This window comes from Panulirus ornatus, chromosome 71, assembly GCF_036320965.1.
Source record: "Panulirus ornatus isolate Po-2019 chromosome 71, ASM3632096v1, whole genome shotgun sequence".
In the NCBI taxonomy this organism is placed as follows: Eukaryota; Metazoa; Arthropoda; class Malacostraca; order Decapoda; family Palinuridae; genus Panulirus; species Panulirus ornatus.
In genome coordinates this window covers 10480049-10504749 of record NC_092294.1, presented here as the reverse complement: position 1 = coordinate 10504749, position 24701 = coordinate 10480049, and the positions used below count along the sequence as shown (strand labels likewise).

At 40.7% G+C, this 24701-nt stretch overlaps 1 protein-coding gene across 2 annotated transcripts in view; it reads left to right on the top strand.

Moving 5' to 3' along the window:
• Positions 1-22677, top strand: part of LOC139747994 (acetylcholine receptor subunit alpha-like 1) — a 420788-nt gene extending 398111 nt beyond the window's left edge. For both annotated transcript variants that reach the window (XM_071660530.1, XM_071660531.1), the window contains exons 5-6: positions 2599-3471; positions 17909-22677. In XM_071660530.1, coding sequence (XP_071516631.1) covers positions 2599-3471; positions 17909-18106 — 1071 coding nt within the window. In that variant the 3' untranslated portion in view covers positions 18107-22677. The remainder of the gene's footprint in view (positions 1-2598; positions 3472-17908) is intronic.
• Positions 22678-24701: the final 2024 nt, after the last annotated feature.

Sequence of the window (24701 nt, the reverse complement as noted above, 5' to 3'; positions counted from 1 at the left end):
AAGAATGGCCCAACCCACCCACATACACATGTATATACATACACGTCCACACACCCACATATGCATACCTATACATCTCAGCGTATATATATATATATATATATATATATATATATATATATATATATATATATATATATATATATATATATACATATATATATATATATATATATATATATATATATATATATATATGTATATATATATATATATATATATATATATATATATATATATATATATATATATATATATATATACTGTCATGTCTGTCATACTATTCGCCATTTCCCGCATCAGCGAGGTAGCGTTGAGAACAGAGGACTGGGCCCTTGAGGGAATATCCTCACCTGGGCCCCTTCTCTGTTCCCTCTTTTGGAAAATTAAAAAAAAAAGTGAGAGGGGAGGATTTCCAGCCCCCCGCTCCCTCCCCTTTTAGTCGCCTTCTACGACACGCAGGGAATACGTGGGAAGTATTCTTTCTCCCCTATCCCCAGGGATATATATATATATATATATATATATATATATATATATATATATATATATGTATATATATATATATATATATATATATATATATATATATATATATATATATATATATATACAGACATATACATATATATACATGTACATAATTCATACCGTCTGCCCTTATTCATTCCCGTCGCCATCCCGCCACACATGAAATGAAAAACCCCTCCCCCCACATGTGCGCGAGGTAACGCTAGGAAAAGACAACAAAGGCTACATTCGTTCACGCTCAGTCTCTAGCTGTCATGTATAATGCACCGAAACCACAGCTTCCTTTCCACATCCAGGCACCACATAACTTTCCATGGTTTACCCCAGACACTTTACATGCCCTGGTTCAATCCATTGACAGCACGTCGACCCCGGTATACCACATCGTTCCAATTCACTCTATTCCTTGCACGCCTTTCACCCTCCTGCATGTTCAGGCCCCGATCACTCAAAATCTTTTGCACTCCATCTTTCCACCTCCAATTTGGTCTCCCACTTCTCCTCATTCCCTCCACCTCTGACACATATATTCTCTTTGTCAATCTTTCCTCACTCATTCTCTCCATGTGCCCAAACCATTTCAAAACACCCTCTTCTGCTCTCTCAGCCACACTCGTTTTATTACCACACATCTCTCTCACCCTTTCATTACTTGATCAAACCACCTCACACCACATATTGTCCTCAGACATCCCATTTCCAGCACATCCACCCTCCTCTGCATAACTCTATCTATATCCCTTGCCTTGCAACCATATAACATTGTTGGAACCACTATTCCTTCAAACATATCCATTTTTGCTTTCCAAGATAACGTTCTCGACTTCCACACAATTTTTCAACGCTCCCAGAACTTTCGCCCCCTCCCCCACCCTATGATTCACTTCTGCTTCCAAGGTTCCATCCGCTGCCAAATCCACTCCTAGATATCTAAAACACTTCACTTCCTCCAGTTTTTTCCCATTCAAACTTACCTCCCAATTGACTTGTCCCTCAACCCTACTGTACCTAATAACCTTGCTCTTACATTTACTGTCAGCTTTCTTCTTTCACACACTTTACCAAACTCAGTCATAAGCTTCTGCAGTTTCTCACCCGAATCAGCCACCAGCGCTGTATCATCAGCGAACAACAGCTGACTCACTACCCTAGCTCTCTCATCCACAACAGACTGCATACTTGCCCCTCTTTCCAAAACTCTTGCATTCACCTCCCTAATAACCACATCCATAAACAAATTAAACAACCATGGAAACATCACGCACCCCTGCCGCAAATCAACATTCACTGAGAACCAATCACTTTACTCTCTCCCTACACGTACACATGCCTTACATCCTCGATAAAAGCTTTTCGCTGCCCCTAACAACTTACCTCCCACACCATATATTCTTAATACCTTCCACAGAGCATCTCTATCAACTCTATCATATGCCTTCTCCAGATCCATAAATGCTACATACAAATCCATTTGCTTTTCTAAGTATTTCTCACATACATTTTTCAAAGCAAACTCCTGATCCACTCATCCTCTACCACTTCTGAAACCACTGCTCTTCCTCAATCCCTTTGCCTTTGTGTAGTGGCACTATGCAAGCATTCCACCAGTCCTCAGGCACCTCAAAATGAGTCATGCATACATTTAATAGCCTTATCAACCAGTCAACAATACAGTCACCCCCTTTTTTAATAAATTCCACTGCAATACCATCCAAACCCGCTGCCTTGCCGGCTTTCATTTTCCGCAAAGCTTTTACTACCTCTTCTCTGTTTACCAAATCATTTTCCCTAACCCTCTCACTTTGCACACCACCTCGACCAAAACACCATATATCTGCCAGTGTATCATCAAACACATTTAACAAACCTTCAGAATGCCCACTCCATCTCCCTCTCACATCACCACTACTTATCACCTCCCCATTAGCCCCCTTCACTGATGTTCCCATTTGTTACCTTGTCTTACGCACTTTATTTCCTTTATTTACCATTAACCCATGTGTGTCTGTTACTCATGCATCCACACTTGACATGTTATCATTATTGACCCAGTTGTACTCTACACAGGTCGACTTGCAGCACCTGCACCAACAGCGCGGTAGCAACCTGGTGGACCCTGGCATCGACCTGAACGACTACTACATCTCAGTCGAGTGGGACATTCTCAAGGTTCCTGCCCTCAGGAACGAGCGCTTCTACCCGTGCTGCCAGGAGCCCTACCCAGACATTTATTTCAACATTACTATGCGGCGAAAAACGCTCTTTTACACTGTCAACCTTATCATCCCCTGCGTCGGCATCTCTTTCCTCTCCGTTTTGGTCTTCTATCTTCCCTCGGACTCCGGCGAGAAGGTATCCCTGTGTATCTCCATTTTGCTGTCCCTCACTGTGTTTTTCCTCTTGCTAGCGGAGATCATCCCACCGACTTCATTAGCAGTACCACTGCTGGGAAAGTACTTGCTCTTCACTATGATCCTGGTGACGCTGTCTGTCATGGTAACCATAGGAGTCCTGAACGTCAACTTTCGATCACCATCGACGCACAAAATGGCACCCTGGGTGCGGAAAATCTTCATTGAATTGTTACCTAAATTTCTATGGGTGGAAAGGCCACTAAAGGATGACGAGGGTCCGGACGAAGTTACTGCTGGTGTGGACACTTCGTTCACACCCTCGAGCGATGGGTTCGACAAGTTCCCTTTCGATGACCACCCGTACGACATCCCAGCAATACCTCCCTCCCCGTACGACCGTGACAGGTATGGGGACGACCACCTAGCCCTACCTGCTCCTGAGTGTCATGCACAGACCCATGCCCACACCCATGAGGCCGCCTTCGTTCAGGAACTTGAGGAGCCCCGGCAATACCATGAACACCGCACCCTCAGGAGCATCGAGTACATAGCGCAACACATGCGTAACGTCGACTCCTTTGAAGAGGTCAGTTTCTTTGACAGTGTTTTGTGGACTGTACTGTAGATTTGTGTTAGTATTATGTGGCCACTTCAGGAATGCTCTAGGTTTGTGGCAATATAGTGTAAAAGTCGTGCATATAACCAGTACAATTAATTTGGACTGTCAGTCAGTTTAACGCATGGTTTACAGCTTTATTACCTATTTGTATGCTAAGTGAAGGAAATTTTATTCTTGTAGGCTCCATCTCTTTAACTTCTTTAATACCACAGAACTTTTTAAAATTCTTACAATTCTCTCTATTCAGATTCAACACAGCTTGTTTATACCATTCCAGAACTTTGATACTATAGAAGTACTTTTCATCTTTTCCATCAAGTTTCTTATTTGGTTTCTTCGAAACTCCTATGTTCTGGTTAACTTGTTATTTTCTCATCTCTCTTAAAGAAATGTTCACTTTTGACACTGTCAGTTTCATTTAGAAACATGTAGTCAAGTCACCTTATTCATTTTAATTGCTCAATGAAAAAGATTCAGTCCTCTAAACCTCTCTATGTAACTCATTCCTCTTATCTTTTTTGCCGTCTCTGAATTTTTTCTATTAGATCTTCGTTTCTACCTGAAGTGCATATTCTAATTCGTCTGTTGTCGGTAGGTTATTACATATTTACCTACCCAAATTCAGTGCTAATAATAACTAGTGCCCTCCCCACCAATTCTCCTGACATGGTATTCTAACGAATGGTTAAGGACTTTGTCAACCTCAAAACCCCTTTCACACACACACATATTCATCTAGCCAGATTTTGGGTGTATCGAGACCTTCTTTCTCATTTCAGCCATAAAGCCAATATGGTATGCTATGAAAGATGTCCGTAACCATAGATATGTCGTGTGAAGTGAACAAGAAAAAGTATGAGAAAAAGAATATGGAAGAGACTGACTAGAGTTCCTCACATGTTTCTGGAATTGACTGTCAAAGATAGATAGGTTATGGGAAAAAAGAAAGATACAAAAAGATAGTGAATTCCACATCTTTGCTGGTTGGTCTTCACACAGAAATGATGGGAGAGAACAGTCAGTCACGTACTGCAGGTCCAGGCCTTTTGTATCACTTGCCTTCAATTTTAACTGGCTGGCAGTTTTCTTTAATAAATTCGTGATGTAGATTCTGGTTCGGTTCTCCTACCACATTTTTTTTCTTAGTTACTGAGTTCCTTCCAAAATTCTATCTTGTTATTTTCTGGCTCTCTTACACCTTCATTGACTTGCGCTGCCTATATTATCCTGCAGTATAGTACACCTTTTCTTAAATTTCTTAGAATCTAAACCAAAATCTAGATTTAAACTTAATTCTTATCTTTTCTGACTCCTTTTCTCAACCATCATAACCAAAGGTGGAATGCTGAAATTCCTGCTTTATGAATGTCTCAGAAACTTCTGTATCGGTATTCTATAATCTGTCTGTGCAATTCCACTTCAAAACGTGTTCCCAAAGAAATTAGGTAGTTCTGTTGGTCATAAGTTCTACTACTGTACCTCCATCTTTGGTTTCTTTTCCCAACTTTTTATATTCTCAGTAATCACGTAATTCATCGACCTTTTTGATCAAATATCAAATATTCTTTGTGTCCGTCTTGTTTTACGTTAAGATGAATTATACTACTGATGGCTTATCAACTCCTATGTCTAGTATGCTTAGTGGTACGTGCATCCATACATGAAATTTTCTGTTACATTGTCTTGCAATTTTGTTCTCTGTGTAAATCTACTTATTCTCGAACAGCTTCTTTATAGTTAGAATACCCTATAATTAGAGCTTCCCCAGTTCTAGGGAGTGTAAATCTCGAATTTCACCATTTATGAGAAGTGCATGTCTCGACCCACACCATCTCTGAGAAGAACGTGTCTCGAGCTTCACCATCTTTGGGAAGTGCATATCTCGAGCTTCACCATCACTGGAGTGCGTGTCTCGAGCTTCACTGCCTCTGGGAAATGCATTTTGTGATGCCTCCTGAACCGTCCTGATTTTCTCGTCATAATTTTCATTATATGATTGATCTGGTTCATTAAAAAGTTTTGGAGGTTTGTAAACTATCAACACTGCTATGGTAGTTCTGTCGTTACTTTCCCCATTATTCATTGTTTAGCTGGACCATTCATCAGCACTCATTGAAACTTCTGTGCCAAGAAGGTCACTCCAATTCCTCTCAGTCTTCTCTTTACTTCTTTGCCGTTAGTTAGGCCTTCAGAGGAGATTTGTTCAACTTTATTTCTTTGGTAGGCTTCGTCCTAATGGCTCCGGTGACACTTGGTTTGGTTTTCCTTGTTTGATCTTTGAATATCTCTTCTTTCCCGTTAAATTCTCATCAGTCAGCATTCGTATATTACTTTCCGTCGTGTTCCAGCACTATTCACAGTACCTGTCGTCTTTATTCTAAAGGGTAGGTACATCGATGAGCGGGTGGCTGTTCTACATCCTAGTTTCTTTTGATGGTTCCCTTTTCCCGTCAATGATTTTCCACCTGGAAGTTTTCTTCTCTTATACACTTTTCGTTTTATATGGTTCCTCTGATGAAAATCCTAGTGAATTGTTCCCGATCAGCAAGTTTCTCAGTCTAGTCGTGTGCCACCAATTAAACTTCATTTTGTATGTAACCCATACTGATGGTTCCATTTCATCATGACAACGGTTTCTTCGTTTTGTTGTCTGATCACTGAAATTACATTAGCTAGGTCCATAGTTTGTAATTTTCTTATTTTACTTTCTTCCTTTATCAAATCTGATTTTCATCTAGCCCATGAATCATTTGCTATCTTCTACTTCCAGCTGTCATCTTCACTAACCCATGTCAGCTAAGCCCTACAGCGGTTACTTGTCCACTTCCATGTCTTTTGTCTCTATAGAATCTGCATTTTTGTCCTCATGTATTCATTCTGATTACTCTGCACCTTTACTAAACGTTCCATCTTACGTTCCATATAATCCCCTGATGATGTAACCGAGTATTTCGTCATCCGTTTTGCTTAGGTCCACTGATTAGAGACTCTATTCCTCTGCACCAGTAAATATTCTTCGTGTGTCTCATTCAGACCAGGAATAATGTCCTGATCCCTTTTCTTTGTTCCGTTTCACGGTCCCTTTTTTTCCTTCATTTTAAGAGTCTTTTCTTGATTAATCTCTTTCAGGGTTTTCCAGAAAGAACTTAAGTGACCCCTATATTTGACCGTTTTCAACATTTTCGTATTTTTTTCTCTCTTTTATCACTTATCTCTTTCAAACACTAAATTTATAATTGTATTATTTCATTTTTGAATTGTATTTATTATCTTTATCCAACGATTATATCATTTTGATATTTCTCCCTTATTACCAGTAGTTTCTCTACCACTAAGGTCCATCCTTTAAATATTCTGTCATCTTTCTTCCTACAGTTACCAGATCTCTAAAGTTCCATTTGTCCATCTTTCCCCTAGCTGATCAGGTGACAAATTTAAGCTCTCAAGATAATTTCCTCGTTTGATGCCATTTTTCATGTTTTCACATTATCCTAGATTATGCATTATGATAACAATGCTTTTTAAATTGTGTCAAGATGTAAGAGAATATAAATTAACGTCAAATCTTCAGTCCAACAGTGTTTTCCCACAGTAACCCAAAAATATTTTTAGGGAAAGTTTAACATCTAACCCCTTTTGATGTCCAATATACGTGGCTGAATGTGAGTGTTATAGAGTGAATGTGATGTATGTGTTAATTGTGGTTGCTAGTTTAAGTAGCACCATGGGAAAGAAAGACTTGTCTTTCGGTCAAATGCCTACGTGCGAACACATGGGTTCCCACTCTTTTCTTTCCTATGTGAGCTACAGTGTCACATGATTAATGTAGGTATCTCGAAGGAAGGCAGTTGTGATGTATTTCTCTACATCGATAACCTCTGAGACTTCACTTTATGGCTGAAATGCGCCTATTTCTAAAAAGATGATTTACCCATTTCCTCTCTTTGTCTCTATATCCTTATTTTCACATAAGGCCTTTCACGGCTGAGTAGCTGCTGTGACTTGATCCTGCGACATGTAAAAGTAAAAACAATAACGTCTTCCTAGGCCCTCCGCTGGCAAAACCTGTTACCCCCACTGTTGCTACCTTTTACACACATTTGTACATAAAACTGCCATCCTTCTCCATTATGCTGAAAGCTTTTCGTCAGCAAAAGAAGAGTTAATGGCTTGTTTCAGTTTCAAGAATCACAACGGATATATATTTCGTTACAATTAGCGAATGATTGAATGACGCCATCTTCTCATGAAAGTTGACAGATGACCAGCTTACGTTGTCTTTACTTCTCTTTACGTAACACAGTTATCCATTTAAAGCCCGGTTTCTGTGTAGCTGGGTGTGTATTGAACAACTTTTTTATGTTTTCGTGTTTTGTCAGTTCTCATAATGATTTGCTTAATGCTAGGATGGGCTTTGAAATTGCCTGCGGACAAATCAAAGCTCTTAGTATCAGCAATGAAGACAGATTCAATGACGTTACGTGTGACACATTCAGCAGAGGGGTATAAAATAATGGGATTTTCAAGATCTATGGGGTGATCATTTTCATGACTGTGTTTAGTGATCGTATTCTTGTGGCCATCCCCGCGTACTGAATAACGGTGCATATTTCTATGTGTGTAGATACTATTAGATTAGCGTATAGTGCAGTGTATAACTGTATTGTGTATAATCAGTAGTAGAGTTGTAACTAATATGTAGATATAGTTGATGCATTAAGGTAGTCTCTAATATCACCTCTAGATTTCCCATTTGTATGGATACCTGTAGTCAGTCTCTTATTTTCGTCTTGTATAATTTCGTGTTTAATTATATTATTTCCGTCGACTATAATCGTGGGCTCTTTCCTCCGTCCTTTCCTATTCTGGAACAAACACATTTAACCAATTTTCACGGACGGATCATTTTTTTAGTGTGTTTTCCACCATTGAGAAATGTTTATACAAAACTTACTGTGTTTCTTAACGGACAAAGTTTGTTCTTTCCAATTAGGATCTTGTTTTAGTACGTGGGTGCTTGTGCTTGAACTCGTTGTGCGCTTGGGAGATTTTGCTCGAAGCAGACAGGCAGTCAGACGACAGACAGACAGAACCAAACAGACAGACAGACAGAGATTCTGAATAGGAATGCCTATAAACGAACCTATTCGTGTGCTTAGTTGAGTGTTCATTAGCCTTCACTAAATAAACATCATTGAAATTAAAAGGTAAAATCGGAAATTTTTCCAGTTCTGGTTACAATATCTCACTGTTATGATACAAGTGTTATGGCAGTGATCTACTTTATACTCGCACACTTACCATGTATGTAGCATACAACAGTATTTGCGCCAAGTTTTGAAAAGATCTCTCAGATAGATACGGACCTCCGTGGTGTACCGGCTATCGTTCCTGACCATGACGCATTTATGGGCCGCTCAGAGCCGAGCATATAGGTTCGAATCCCCGTTGCGCCAGTCCGTCTATAGTCAGTCCAGCTATTCATCCATCTTATGGGTGGGTCGATAGGTACTTAGCTCAGGCTGGAATATATATATATATATATTTTTATATTTTTTATTATACTTTGTCGCTGTCTCCCGCGTTTGCGAGGTAGCGCAAGGAAACAGACGAAAGAAATGGCCCAACCCCCCCCCCCATACACATGTATATACATACGCCCACACACGCAAATATACATACCTACACAGCTTTCCATGGTTTACCCCAGACGCTTCACATGCCTTGATTCAATCCACTGACAGCACGTCAACCCCGGTATACCACATCGATCCAATTCACTCTATTCCTTGCCCTCCTTTCACCCTCCTGCATGTTCAGGCCCCGATCACACAAAATCTTTTTCACTCCATCTTTCCACCTCCAATTTGGTCTCCCTCTTCTCCTTGTTCCCTCCACCTCCGACACATATATCCTCTTGGTCAATCTTTCCTCACTCATCCTCTCCATGTGCCCAAACCACTTCAAAACACCCTCTTCTGCTCTCTCAACCACGCTCTTTATATTTCCACACATCTCTCTTACCCTTACGTTGCTCACTCGATCAAACCACCTCACACCACACATTGTCCTCAAACATCTCATTTCCAGCACATCCATCCTCCTGCGCACAACTCTATCCATAGCCCACGCCTCGCAACCATACAACATTGTTGGAACCACTATTCCTTCAAACATACCCATTTTTGCTTTCCGAGATAATGTTCTCGACTTCCACACATTCTTCAAGGCCCCCAGGATTTTCGCCCCCTCCCCCACCCTATGATCCACCTCCGCTTCCATGGTTCCATCCGCTGCCAGATCCACTCCCAGATATCTAAAACACTTCACTTCCTCCAGTTTTTCTCCATTCAAACTCACCTCCCAATTGACTTGACCCTCAACCCTACTGTACCTAATATATATATATATATATATATATATATATATATATATATATATATATATATATATATATATATATATATATATATATAATTATCCCTGGGGATTGGGGAGAAAGAATACTTCCCACGTATTCCCTGCGTGTCGTAGAAGGCGACTAAAAGGGGAGAGAGCGGGGGGCTGCAAATCCTCCCCTCTCGTTTTTTTTTTTTTTTCCAAAAGAAGGAACAGAGGGGGCCAGGTGAGGATATTCCAAAAAAGGCCCAGTCCTCTGTTCTTAACGCTACCTCGCTAATGCGGGAAATGGCGAATAGTTTAAAAGAAAGAAAGAAAAAGATATATATATAATATCCCTTTGGATGGGGGAGAAAGAATACTTCCCACGTATTTCCTGGATGTCATAGAAGGCGACTAAAAGAGAAGGGAGGGGGGGGGGGCTGGAAATCCTCCCCTCCAGTTGTTTTAAATTTCTAAAAGAAGGAACAGAGAAGGGGCCAAGTGAGGATATTCCCTCTAAGGGTCAGTTCTCTGTTCTTAACGCTACCTCGATAACACGGGAAATGGCGAATATGTATGAAAAGAATATTATTATATATATATATATATATATATATATATATATATATATATATATATATATATATATATATATATATGGATTTGTATGTAGCATTTATGGATATGGAGAAGGCATATGATAGAGTTGAGAGATGCTCTGTGGAAGGTATTAAGAATATATGGTGTGGGAGGCAAGTTGTTAGAAGCAGTGAAAAGTTTTTATCGAGGATGTAAGGCATGTGTACGTGTAGGAAGAGAGGAAAGTGATTGGTTCTCAGTGAATGTAGGTTTGCGGCAGGGGTGTGTGATGTCTCCATGGTTGTTTAATTTGTTTATGGATGGGGTTGTTAGGGAGGTGAATGCAAGAGTTTTGGAAAGAGGGGCAAGTATGAAGTCTGTTGGGGATGAGAGAGCTTGGGAAGTGAGTCAGTTGTTGTTCGCTGATGATACAGCGCTGGTGGCTGATTCATGTGAGAAACTGCAGAAGCTGGTGACTGAGTTTGGTAAAGTGTGTGAAAGAAGAAAGTTAAGAGTAAATGGGAATAAGAGCAAGGTTATTAGATACAGTAGGGTTGAGGGTCAATTCAATTGGGAGGTGAGTTTGAATGGAGAAAAACTGGAGGAAGTGAAGTGTTTTAGATATCTGGGAGTGGATCTGGCAGCGGATGGAACCATGGAAGCGGAAGTGGATCATAGGGTGGGGGAGGGGGCGAAAATTCTGGGAGCCTTGAAGAATGTGTGGAAGTCGAGAACATTATCTCGGAAAGCAAAAATGGGTATGTTTGAAGGAATAGTGGTTCCAACAATGTTGTATGGTTGCGAGGCGTGGACTATGGATAGAGTTGTGCGCAGGAGGATGGATGTGCTGGAAATGAGATGTTTGAGGACAATGTGTGGTGTGAGGTGGTTTGATCGAGTAAGTAACGTAAGGGTAAGAGAGATGTGTGGAAATAAAAAGAGCGTGGTTGAGAGAGCAGAAGAGGGTGTTTTGAAATGGTTTGGTCACATGGAGAGAATGAGTGAGGAAAGATTGACCAAGAGGATATATGTGTCGGAGGTGGAGGGAACGAGGAGAAGTGGGAGACCAAATTGGAGGTGGAAAGATGGAGTGAAAAAGATTTTGAGTGATCGGGGTCTGAACATGCAGGAGGATGAAAGGCGGGCAAGGAATAGAGTGAATTGGATCGATGTGGTATACCGAGGTAGACGTGCTGTCAATGGATTGAATCAGGGTATGTGAAGCGTCTGGGGTAAACCATGGAAAGTTCTGTGGGGCCTGGATGTGGAAAGGGAGCTGTGGTTTCGGGCATTATTACATGACAGCTAGAGACTGAGTGTGAACGAATGTGGCCTTTTTTGTCTTTTCCTAGCGCTACCTCGCACACATGAGGTGGGAGGTGGATGTTATTCCATGTCTGGCGAGGTGGCGATGGGAATGAATAAAGGCAGACAGTGTGAATTGTGTGCATGTGTATATATGTATGTGTCTGTGTGTGTATATGTATGTGTACATTGAGATGTATGGGTATGTATATTTGCGTGTGTGGACGTGTATGTATATCATGTGTATGGGGGTGGGTTAGGCCATTTCTTTTGTCTGTTTCCTTGCGCTACCTCGCAAACGCGGGAGACAGCGACAAAGCAAAATAAATAAATAAATGAATATATATATATATATATATATATATATATATATATATATATATATATATATATATTTTTTTTTTTTTTTTTTTTTTTTTTTAGACTTTGTCGCTGTCTCCCGCGTTTGCGAGGTAGCGCAAGGAAACAGACGAAAGAAATGGCCCAACCCCCCCCATACACATGTACATACACACGTCCACACACGGAAATATACATACCTACACAGCTTTCCATGGTTTACCCCGGACGCTTCACATGCCTTGATTCAATCCACTGACAGCACGTCAACCCCTGTATACCACATCGCTCCAATTCACTCTATTCCTTGCCCTCCTTTCACCCTCCTGCATGTTCAGGCCCCGATCACACAAAATCCTTTTCACTCCATCTTTCCACCTCCAATTTGGTCTCCCTCTTCTCCTCGTTCCCTCCACCTCCGACACATATATCCTCTTGGTCAATCTTTCCTCACTCATTCTCTCCATGTGCCCAAACCATTTCAAAACACCCTCTTCTGCTCTCTCAACCACGCTCTTTTTATTTCCACACATCTCTCTTACCCTTACGTTACTTACTCGATCAAACCACCTCACACCACACATTGTCCTCAAACATCTCATTTCCAGCACATCCATCCTCCTGCGCACAACTCTATCCATAGCCCACGCCTCGCAACCATACAACATTGTTGGAACTACTATTCCTTCAAACATACCCATTTTTGCTTTCCGGATAATGTTCTCGACTTCCACACATTTTTCAAGGCTCCCAAAATTTTCGCCCCCTCCCCCACCCTATGATCCACTTCCGCTTCCATGGTTCCATCCGCTGACAGATCCACTCCCAGATATCTAAAACACTTCACTTCCTCCAGTTTTTCACCATTCAAACTCACCTCCCAATTGACTTGACCCTCAACCCTACTGTACCTAATAACCTTGCTCTTATTCACATTTACTCTTAACTTTCTTCTTCCACACACTTTACCAAACTCCGTCACCATATATATATATATATATATATATATATATATATATATATATATATATATATATATATATATAATTGGGTACGACAGCATATTTAGTTATTAATCTTCTCTTTTATGTTCTCTAATTTACTCAGTATTATACCACCATTAGGAGGGTACTCAAACCCCAGTTGTCCAAAGTTATCCATTTTATTTCACTCAAGCTTCCACTTCACAGAGGCATCATCAGGAATCTACAAAAAAAAGAGAAAAGGATAATCACTAAACTTGGATATGAAATTTAGAACGCTAATATGTATATAGCACACAAAAAGTAAGGGAAAACGCTAAAATTAACAATAATCATGAGGGTAGTATGAGCTACAACCTAATTACAAAATGTGAATATAGAAATACAGGAAAACTTTCAGCTTAGGAAACCGAACTGTATTATACGAGGTAGGAATATTGTTCAGGGAATGAAGAGAACGCTAAGCAAGGGAGAAAAAAAGAGAAAAAGGAAGATTATATGCGCAAGGTCAAAGAAAGAATGAAGAAGAATAGTGGTTACAGGAAAACATAGCAAATAAAGAATAGGGTTGAGTTCAGGAACAAAGTGAGAGCAAAGGTTAATAGAACCGAAACAGTAATGGAACAAGGGAAAACATTAAACAAAGTAACAAAAAGAAATTGGTGGAGTATAGTGTGTACAAGAACAAAGAAAACGAGGAAGGACAGTAACTTCAAAAACAAAAAAAGAACAAGGGAAAACAGCGAGTTCTGGAACAGTGAAAAAGAAAAAAGAAAAGTGAGCAAAGGATCAAGAAGGGAATAAGGAAGAGTGCTGAAAACATTAACAAAGAGAGAACAAAGGGAAAGGAAGGTCAGATACAGAGAAAGCATGAACGAAGAGAGAACAATGGAAGACAGTATACACAAATACCAAGGAGAATGTTGGCTTGGAACAAGGAAGAAGAGTGTTTACATTTTAAGAGAGAACACAGAACAGTGTATACATGAAAAGAGAGCAAGGATGATCAGTGAAGAGCGAAATAATGGCACTGGAGAACAGCAACCACATAAAAAGGACGAGGAAGAACTTTTATATACTCGTATTATTCCTCGAGAACAGTGAACACATAGACAAAGAAAACAAGGAAAAACAGGGTGAACATGAATAAAGAAAGAGCGCTGAACTCAGGAACAAGATGAGACAAGTCAACAGGATCACACAGGGTGAATCGAGAACAGGAGATGATAGTTAACGCATGAAAAGACACCAAGAATTGTGTGTGGACAAATGAGCAAAAGAGAAAAAAATCTGAACACAGGAACGAAGAGAGATCAAGGAAGGACAGTGAACGCATGAACAGAGAGAGAATATGGTGGGAACACTGAGGACAGAAGCAGAAAAAGAGGATTAGTTGGAATATGAATAAAGGAAGGACAGAGTTCACATCAACAAAGAGAGAACAAAGGGAAACAATGTACACATGAACTAAGGGAAACAGACAAGACACAGCAAAGATAAAGCAAAGAGCAGTAAACATAGGAACTTGGAAAAACAGATAAGCGTATACTTAAACAAAGAACAAGAAAGAGCAATGAGAACATGAAAAGAAAAAGGAAGAACAGTGTGAACATGAATAGATAATGGAGAACATCAACCATGGTGATGAAATAAGGGAGAAAAGCAAGGATATGGAGAGAGTAAGGGATATCAGTGATCATATGAATAGTAGGTGCAAGATAAACACTGTGTATATAAACCTAGAGAAAAAAAGAACTATAATATCGACAACGAGACAGGGAGAACAGTGTAGAACGGTGAGAACAGAAAGAGAGGACAAGGGAGTGCGTTGTCAACAGGAACAAAGAGAGGACAAGGGAGTGCGTTGTGAACAAAAATAGAAAAGGATATTGGAAAACAGTGAGCACATGAGCAAAGAACAAGAACTTCGGCGAATTCCTATTGTTCCATAAGAACAGTTGTTAAACCTCAGAATACTGTTAGGAAGGATGCAATATGCAAATGTCAAGGCCAACTCAGCCCAGAGAAAGACAGTATTGCCCACAGGAGTTTAGGATTTGTAAATTTTCATCACTAAGACTGTCTTGTAGCGTTGTGCCAGCGGCTGGGGCAGAGAAACGTCATTACAGACAAAGAGGAAGAAGTGATAAGGCTATAAATGACACTTGGTTGGCCAGGGCATGATTCATATGTGTCCTTGATTTCACTGAGCTTCTGTTGATTTATTTTTTTGGTCATAGTGTAGGAAATTTATCTGGAATATCAAGTTTCATATAAAAGGGAAAGGCAAGAAAAGATCTGAAATTGCGTAGAAAAGTGAATAATTCTTCCATGGCAGTTTTAGGAAGGAGGTGATATAATAACATTCGCAGCAGCTTGTGTAGTACTGATCATAATCATAAATGATGACTATCTCATTCTGACTTCTTTTCTTGGACAAACTTGCCCATGCTTTTCACTCCTATTGGAATAAGAAAAAACTGATTAAGCCGTCTGCTGCACCAGAGTCCCTCTAATTCTCACATTAATCATACTAAGGGGAAAACTATGAGATCGACTACTACGGCTCCTAGCCATCATCTGCAGCTCTTGCATTGCATCATTGCATCACATCTTTCATTCATATAAGGAGCCATGACTGAAGTGCTCTTAAATCACATCGCATCCTTCGTGCACATAAGGAGCCGTGAATAGTGTAGTCTCACCTCCCATTACATCTTCATGCACATGAGGAGGCTTCGGTACATGATGTTCCCATGGTTCTAACAAACACAGAGAAACCTTGCAGCTCCATTTCATTTTACCCGAAACGCTTGCTGAAAGTCGCCTTTTGTGGTGGGTGTACACTCTGGCAAGACAGAAGAAATTAGTCAACTACCCTCCGGTTGAAATGTACAATACACCTTCCCTCGCATTATATGGCGCACCTCTACTCACCAGAGAGCATCAGGTCTGATTGATCCTACTTAAGGTGATAAGGATGAATAAGAAAAGCCTCTTTAACAATGAAAGATAGGAGGCAGCTGCTAAATTATTCTGTAACGTGGAGAAAACTCAAAAAATATCCAGAGACACTTTCGCAGCACAACATACAGAATTCCTTTCACATATCGAAGCTCATCCATCATATCAAAGAAAGACTCCGTTCTGTGAAACAAAAGATGCAAGTGCTGAACTTGCAGAGCTTTCTGAGGGTGCTTGCAGATCCTCTGGGAGACAATGTATGCTGCACTTATAGATCCTCTATGATATAATGTCACTGCTGTACCTATGGAGCCTTCAGATTTTTTTTTCATTACTGCATTTGCAGAGCTTTGTGATGTCACTGTTGCAATTATAGACTTGCCAGAAGATGCTTGTCACTGCAGAACTTGTAATGCCTTTAGAAGATAATGTCGCTACCGAACTTATTAAGCCTTTAGAAGATAATGCCATCATCACGCATATAATGTCAACAGAAGATAATGACACGGCTGCACTGATGGAACCTTCAGAAGATAATGTCACAGTCACACCTATAGAGCCTACGTAAGATAATGTCACTAATGCACTTACAGAGCCTCCAGATTATTGACAATGATGAAATGATAAAGCTTTCAGAAGATAATGTTACTGGCGAACTTATAGAGCCTCTGGAAGATGATGTCATTACCGAACCTTTAAAGCCTTCAGAAGATAATGTCCCTAATGCCCTGACAAATGCTTCCAGATACGATTTCACTGCTGCAGCTATAGTCTCCAGAACGTAGTGTTACTGCTTTTCTTATAGAATCTTCAGAAGATAATGTCACCGCTGCACTTACAGAGCTTTCAGAAGGATGTTACTGCTGCATTTATAGAGCTTTCAAAAGATAATGTTACTGCTGTGCACATTCAAAGCCTTCAGAGGATAATTTCAATGCTACATTTGTAAAGCCTTCAGAAGGAAGTTTCACTGTATCTCTCAGGAGATGGTTTCACTGCTGCACCTACCATCAGTAAAAGTAAACACTCTTGATGTTTGTTCAGTTTTTTCACAAAGATCTCTGAACTGTGTTCATTACTTCTTCACCTTTACTTAAGAATTAGTTTGGTAGTGATATGGTCTGTAATTGGATTTATAGTAAAAGAAACTTATTTTTCTGCTGTGCCATTTGACCGAGTCTGAAGTGGCATTCATAATGCCTTTATAAGAGATGGAAGAAAGCTTGATACTTTCATAGGGAACATGATTTTTATCTTCTGAGTAATGATTAAACAGCAGTTTCTCATGAATTCTTTTCAAAGTGAATATTCTTACATTTGTAATTTCTCGAGGATAATTCGTCGTTAATTACTATATATCAACAGGAGTCCAATACCCTCCTTCAGTTGATGGGTACCCGCATACTGTCAAGCTTCCTGAACTCAATTTCATTTATTTCGTATCATTATTCTTTCTTGTAAAGAGGCATCGTTACTTCTTGACTGAAAGTACTACATCGTCTGCCTGTAACACAAGTATTATCAGCTTTCACCACCTGCAGCAGACTGATTGCAAGTCATGGCATTAGAAACCAGGGGAACAGAAGCTTTCTTGGGTAACTTTATTCAAAATACTGCCACACCCGCAACAGTGTCATACTTGCACCGTGCCACACCTGCACCAGTGTCATATTTGCACCAGTGCCACACCTGTACCAGCGCCACACCTGTACCACTGCAGAACTTGAATGTTGATAATATTACTCATTGCATCCCACCGTTGAGTTTTATTCATCAACAAGTAGATTCCAGGCTGGTGCAGCGAACCTCTGGTGCATCCTCTCCACCTCTGTAATACATCTTTTGCTTTCCAGATCGAGGACGACTGGCGGTACGTGGCCATGGTACTGGACCGCCTCTTCCTCTGGATCTTCATGGTAGCTTGCGTCATCGGTACCTTTGGAATCATCTTTAGGGCACCGGCCCTTTACGACACAACCACCCCCATCGACATCCAACTGTCCAAGGTCGCGCAGCATCGACGTTTGGATCCTATGGGACCCGAAGAATAATGGTACATAGTTCTAGACGACATAAAGGTGTTATTGTGCAGTATTCGAGATATATGCAGACAATAAGGTTGAAAACACCAATGAATAATAGTGATTCGAGATGGTAAAGCAGCAGATAAAGGATATGGCCAGTGAGAACAGAGAAAGAGAGTAGTGGACAAGGCATCAGAGGAAGACCGGCTAATATGAAAGCTGCCTGGAACAAAAGGTACAATATAGTACTGAACTTTGTTGCCGCCAGATACATGTGCTAGAATCTAGAACGAAAACTTGAGTATCATAAATGGCAAAATCTATATCAAAAGAGTAAAACACTATTCTATGTATTCAAGTGACTACTGCCATATCGTCCCGAAGGGAAATATGAAACATTTTAAGTATTTTTCTGTGTAAGATAAGTGGATAAGTTAGAGAAGGAACAAACGGATGATAAGTGATGCGAAAGTTCTCTACGACAATGTCCATACGGATTATGCAATAACCAGGGCACTCTAAACAATGCAGTTTTGTGTTGTTGAATGACAAAGAAAATGCTCAAAATGATTGACAAAAGAGTATTAGCAGCTAGTTTTAATTTCGGCATTTATTTTTGTAAGTTTCACTATAATTGTCTTTACCTCGTTCCACGCCCATATCATTTTCATTTACAGTTTTGCCGAAACTCTGAGGCTACACGGGAACATAGAGTGGCAACAAACTAGTGCCTCTCTTAGGCACAGATGATACCAGACTTCACCTGCAAGTGGTTACACAAGTGAGAAGTCACCGGGAAGGATGCATCATTAACATACGGATGAGAATATATATATATATATATATATATATATATATATATATATATATATATATATATATATATATATATATATATATATAATGCTTTATCGCTGTTTCCTGAGTCAGCGAGGTAGCGCCAGGAAACAAATGAAGAATGGCCCATCCACTCATATACACATATACATACATACCTAAAAACCCATAAACATACATATTTATATCCACATATACATATTCATACTTGCTTACCCTCATCCATTCCTGGCCCTCCCCAACCCCACAGGAAAGAGCATCGCTACCCCCTGCTTCATCGAGGTAGCGCCAAGAAAACAGACAAAAAAGGCCACATTCGTTCACAGTCTCTATCTGTCTGTCATGTGTAATGCACCGTAGCCACAGCTTCCTATCCACACCCAGGCCCCACAGACCTTTCCATGGTTTCCAACAGACGTTTCACATACCCTGGTTCAGTCCACTGATAGCACGTCGATCCCGACACACCACATCGATCAAATTCACTCTATTCCTTGCACGTATCTCACCCTCCTGTATGTTCAGGCCCCGATCGCTCAAAATCCTTTTCACTTCATCCTTCCACCTCCAAGTATGGTCTCCTGCTTCTCCTTGTTCCCTTCACCTCTGACACATATATTCTCTTTGTCAGTCTTTCCTCACTCATTCTCTCCATATGTCCAAACTATTTCAACACACACTCTTCTGCTCTCTCAACTACACTCTCTTGATTTCCACACATCACTCTTACCCTTTCATTACTTACCCGATCAAACCACCTTACACCACATATTGTCCTCAGACATTTCATTTAGAACACATCCACCCTCCTTCGCACAACCCTATCTATGGTCCATGCATCGCAACCATATAACATTGTTGGAACTACTATTCCCCCAAACATACCCATTTTTTGCTCTCCGAGATAACGTTCTGGCCTTCCATACATTTTTCACCTCTCCCAGTACCTTCGCCCCCTTCCCCACTCGGTGACTCACTTCCACTTCCATGGTTCCATTTGCTGCTAAGTACACTCCCAGATATCTAAAACACTTCACTTCCTCCAGTTTTTGTCCATTCAAACTTACATCCCAATTAATTTGTCCCTCAACCCTACCAAACCTAATAACCTTGCTCTTATTCACACTTACTCTCAACTTTCTCCTTTCACACTTTTCCAAACTCAGTCACCAACTTCTACAACTTCTTGCTCGAATCAGCCAGTAGAGCTGTATCATCGGCGAAAAACAACTGGCTCACTTTCCAGGCCCTCTCATCCTCAACAGACTGCATACTCGCCCATCTCTCCAAAACTCTTGCATTTACCTCCTAGCCACCCCATCCATAAACAAATTAAGCAACCATGGGGACATCACACACCCCTGCCGCAGACCTACATTCAGTAGGTACCAATCACTCTCTTATTCTATTTACCTCATGACCTCTCTTCAAGAATGAGTCCAGGTACTAACCAAGAAAGCTCTCCAAAGGCTCTTGCGGCCGACGAGATTGTATTTCAAATGATAAAAGCCTCATATGAGGTATTACCGGGCTCCGTCTTGAAGAAGGTCCACGGCGAGTGAAAAGTCACCTTTCTCGAAGCTGTATTTTTGGGAGTACAGCAGTTGCACGAGCTTTTAGAAAGAGGTCCTTCTTAGCAACAGGAGTTACTCATAGAAACTGGTCTTTGGTAATCATATATATATATATATATATATATATATATATACATACTGTTCGCCATTTCCCGCGTCAGCGAGGTAGCGTTAAGAACAGAGGACTGAGCCTTTGAGGGAATATCCTCAATTGGCCCCCTTCTCTGTTGCTTCTTTTGGAAAATTAAAAACGAGAGGGAAGGATGTCCAGCCAGCCACTCCCTCCCCTTTAATCACCTTCTACGACACGAAGGTAATACGTGGGAAGTACTTCTCCCCTATCCTCAGGGATAATATATATATGTATTTTTCATTCATATATTTTTATTTATATATTATACTTTGTCGCTGTTTCCCGCGTTAGCGAGGTAGCGCAAGGAAACAGACGAAAGAATGGCCCCAACACGCCCACGTACACATGTATATACATAAACACCCACACCCTCGGGGTGGCGGCAGAATGGATGAAGGCAGCATGTATGAATATGTACATGTGTATATATGTATATGTCTGTGTATGTATGTATGTATACGCTGAAATTATATATATATATATATATATATATATATATATATATATATATATATATATATATATATATATATATATATATATATATATATATTCATTTATTTAGTATTATACTTTGTCGCTGTCTCCCGTGTTAGCGAGTTAGCGCAGGGAAACAGACGAGAGAATGGCCCAACCCACCCACATACACATGTTTATACATACACGTCCACACACAGCACATATACATATCTATACGTCTCAACGTATACACATATATATACACATACAGACATATACGTATATATACACATGCACATAATTCATACTGTCTGCCCTTATTCATTCCCGTCGCCACCCCACCACACATGAAATGAAAACCCCCTCCCCCCACAAGTTCGCGAGGTAGCGCTAGGAAAAGACAACAAAGGCCACATTCGTTCACTCTCAGTCTCTAGCTGTCATGTATAATGCACCGAAACCACATCTCCCTTTCCACATCCAGCCCCCACAAAACTTTCCATGGTTTACCCCAGACTCTTCACATGCCCTGGTTCAATCCATTGACAGCACGTTGACCCCGGTATACCACATCGTTCCAATTCACTCTCTTCCTTGCACGCCTTTCACTCTCCTGCAAGTTCAGGCCCCAATCACTCAGAATCTTTTTCACTCCATCTTTCCTCCTCCAATTTGGTTTCCTACTTCTCGTTGTTCCCTCTACCTCTGACACATATATCCTCTTTGTGAGTCTTTCCTCACTCATTCTCTCCATGTGACCAAACTATTTCAAAACACCCTCTTCTGCTCTCTCAACCACACTCTCTTTATTACCACACATCTCTTTTACCCTTTCATTACTTATTCGATCAAACCACCTCACACCACATATTGTCCTCAAACATCTCATTTTCAGCATATCCACCCTCCTCCGCACAACTATATCTATAGCCCACGCCTGACACATATATCCTCTTTGTCAATCTTTCCTCACTCATTCTCTCCATATGACCAAACCATTTCAAAACAGCCTCTTCTGCTCTCTCAACCACACTCTTTTTATTACCACACATCTCTCTTACCCTTTCTTTACTTATTCGATCAAACCACCTCACACCACATATTGTCCTCAAACATTTCATTTCCAGCATATCCACCCTTCTCCGCACAACTCTATTTATAGCCCACGCCTTGCAACCATATAACATTGTTGGAAATACTATTCCTTCAAACATAGCCATTTTTGCTTTCGGAGATAATGTTCTCGACTTCCACACATTTTTCAACGCTCCCAGAACTTTCGCTCCCTCCCCCACCCTATGATTCCCCTCCGCTTCCATGGTTCCATCCGCTGCTAAATCCACTCCCAGATATCTAAAACACTTCACTTCCTCCATTTTTTCTCCATTCAAACTTACCTCCCAAATGACTTGTCCCTCCACCCTACAGTACCTAATAACCTTGCTCCTATTCACATTTACCCTCAGCTTTCTTCTTTCACACACTTTACTAAGCGGGCCAGGCCCATAGCCTAGCGGTAGCATTCCCACCTGTGACACAAGGGGTCTCGGGTTCGATCCTGGCTGTTGGAGGTTTGTATGTTCTATGAAGGTGCGCGTTCCTATATATATATATATATATATATATATATATATATATATATATATATATATATATATATATATATATATATATGTTTGCTTTGTCGCTGTCTCCTGCGTTTGCGAGGTAGCGCAAGGAAACAGACGAAAGAAATGGCCCAACCCACCCCCATACACTTGTATATACATACACGTCCACACACGCAAATATACATACCTATACATCTCAATGTACACATATATATACACACACAGACACATACATATATACCCATGCACATAATTCACACTATCTGCCTTTATTCATTCCCATCGCCACCTCGCCACACATGGAATACCATCCCCTTCCCCCCCTCATGTGTGTGAGGTAGCGTTAGGAAAAGACAACAAAGGCCCCATTCGTTCACACTCAGTCTCTAGCCGTCATGCAATAATGCCCGAAACCACAGCTCCCTTTCCACATCCAGGCCCCACAGCACTTTCCATGGTTTACCCCAGACGCTTCACATGCCCTGATTCAATCCACTGACAGCACGTCAACCGCGGTATACCACATCGATCCAATTCACTCTATTCCTTGCCCGCCTTTCACCCTCCCGCATGTTCAGGCCCCGATCACTCAAAATCTTTTTCACTCCATCTTTCCACCTCCAATTTAGTCTCCCACTTCTCCTCGTTCCCTCCACCTTCGACACATATATCCTCTTGGTCAATCTTTCCTCACTCATTCTCTCCAAGTGCACAAACCATTTCAAAACACCATCTTATGCTCTCTCAACCACGCTCTTTTTATTTCCACACATCTCTCTTACCCTTACGTTACTTACTCGATCAAACCACCTCACACCACACATTGTCCTCAAACATCTCATTTCCAGCACATCCATCCTCCTGCGCACAACTCTATCCATAGTCCACGCCTCGCAACCATACAACATTGTTGGAACCACTATTCCTTCAAACATACCCATTTTTGCTTTCCGAGATAATGTTCTCGACTTCCACACATTCTTCAAGGCTCCCAGAATTTTCGCCCCCTCCCCCACCCTATGATCCACTTCCGCTTCCATGTTTCCATCCGCTGCCAGATCCACTCCCAGATATCTAAAACACTTCACTTCCTCCAGTTTTTCTCCATTCAAACTCACCTCCCAATTGACTTGACCCTCAACCCTACTGTACCTAATAACCTTGCTCTTATTCACATTTACTCTTAACTTTCTTCTTTCACACACTTTACCAAACTCAGTCACCAGCTTCTGCAGTTTCTCACATGAATCAGCCACCAGCGCTGTATCATCAGCGAACAACAACTGACTCACTTCCCAAGCTCTCTCATCTCCAACAGACTTCATCCTTGCCCCTCTTTCCAAAACTCTTGCATTCACCTCCCTAACAACCCCATCCATAAACAAATTAAACAACCATGGAGACATCACACACCCCTGCCGCAAACCTACATTCACTGAGAACCAATCACTGTCCTCTCTTCCTACACGTACATATATATATATATATATATATATATATATATATATATATATATATATATATATATATTCCTATGAGTCCACGGGGAAAATGAAGCACGAAACTTTTCGTGTTTCATTTTCCCCGTGGACTCATAGGAATATCTTGATCACGCGCAAAATTGTGATCCTTTCCAATATATATATATATATATATATATATATATATATATATATATATATATATATATATATATATATATATATATATTGGGTGTTTGCTTTGAGGGGTGTATGTGAGAAATGCTTGGAGGGGCAAATGGGTTTGTATGTGGCGTTTGTGGATCTGGAGAAGGCGTATGATAGCGTTGATGGAGATGCTCTGTGGAAGTTATTGGGAGTGTGTGGTGTGTGAGGCAAGTTGTTAGAGGCGGTGAAGGGTTTCTATCGGGGATGTGAGGCATGTGTACGTGTGGGAAGAGAGGAGGGTGATTGGTTCTCGGTGAATGTAGGTTTGCGTCAGGGGTGTGTGATGTCTCCGTGGTTGTTTGGTTTGTTTATGGATGGGGT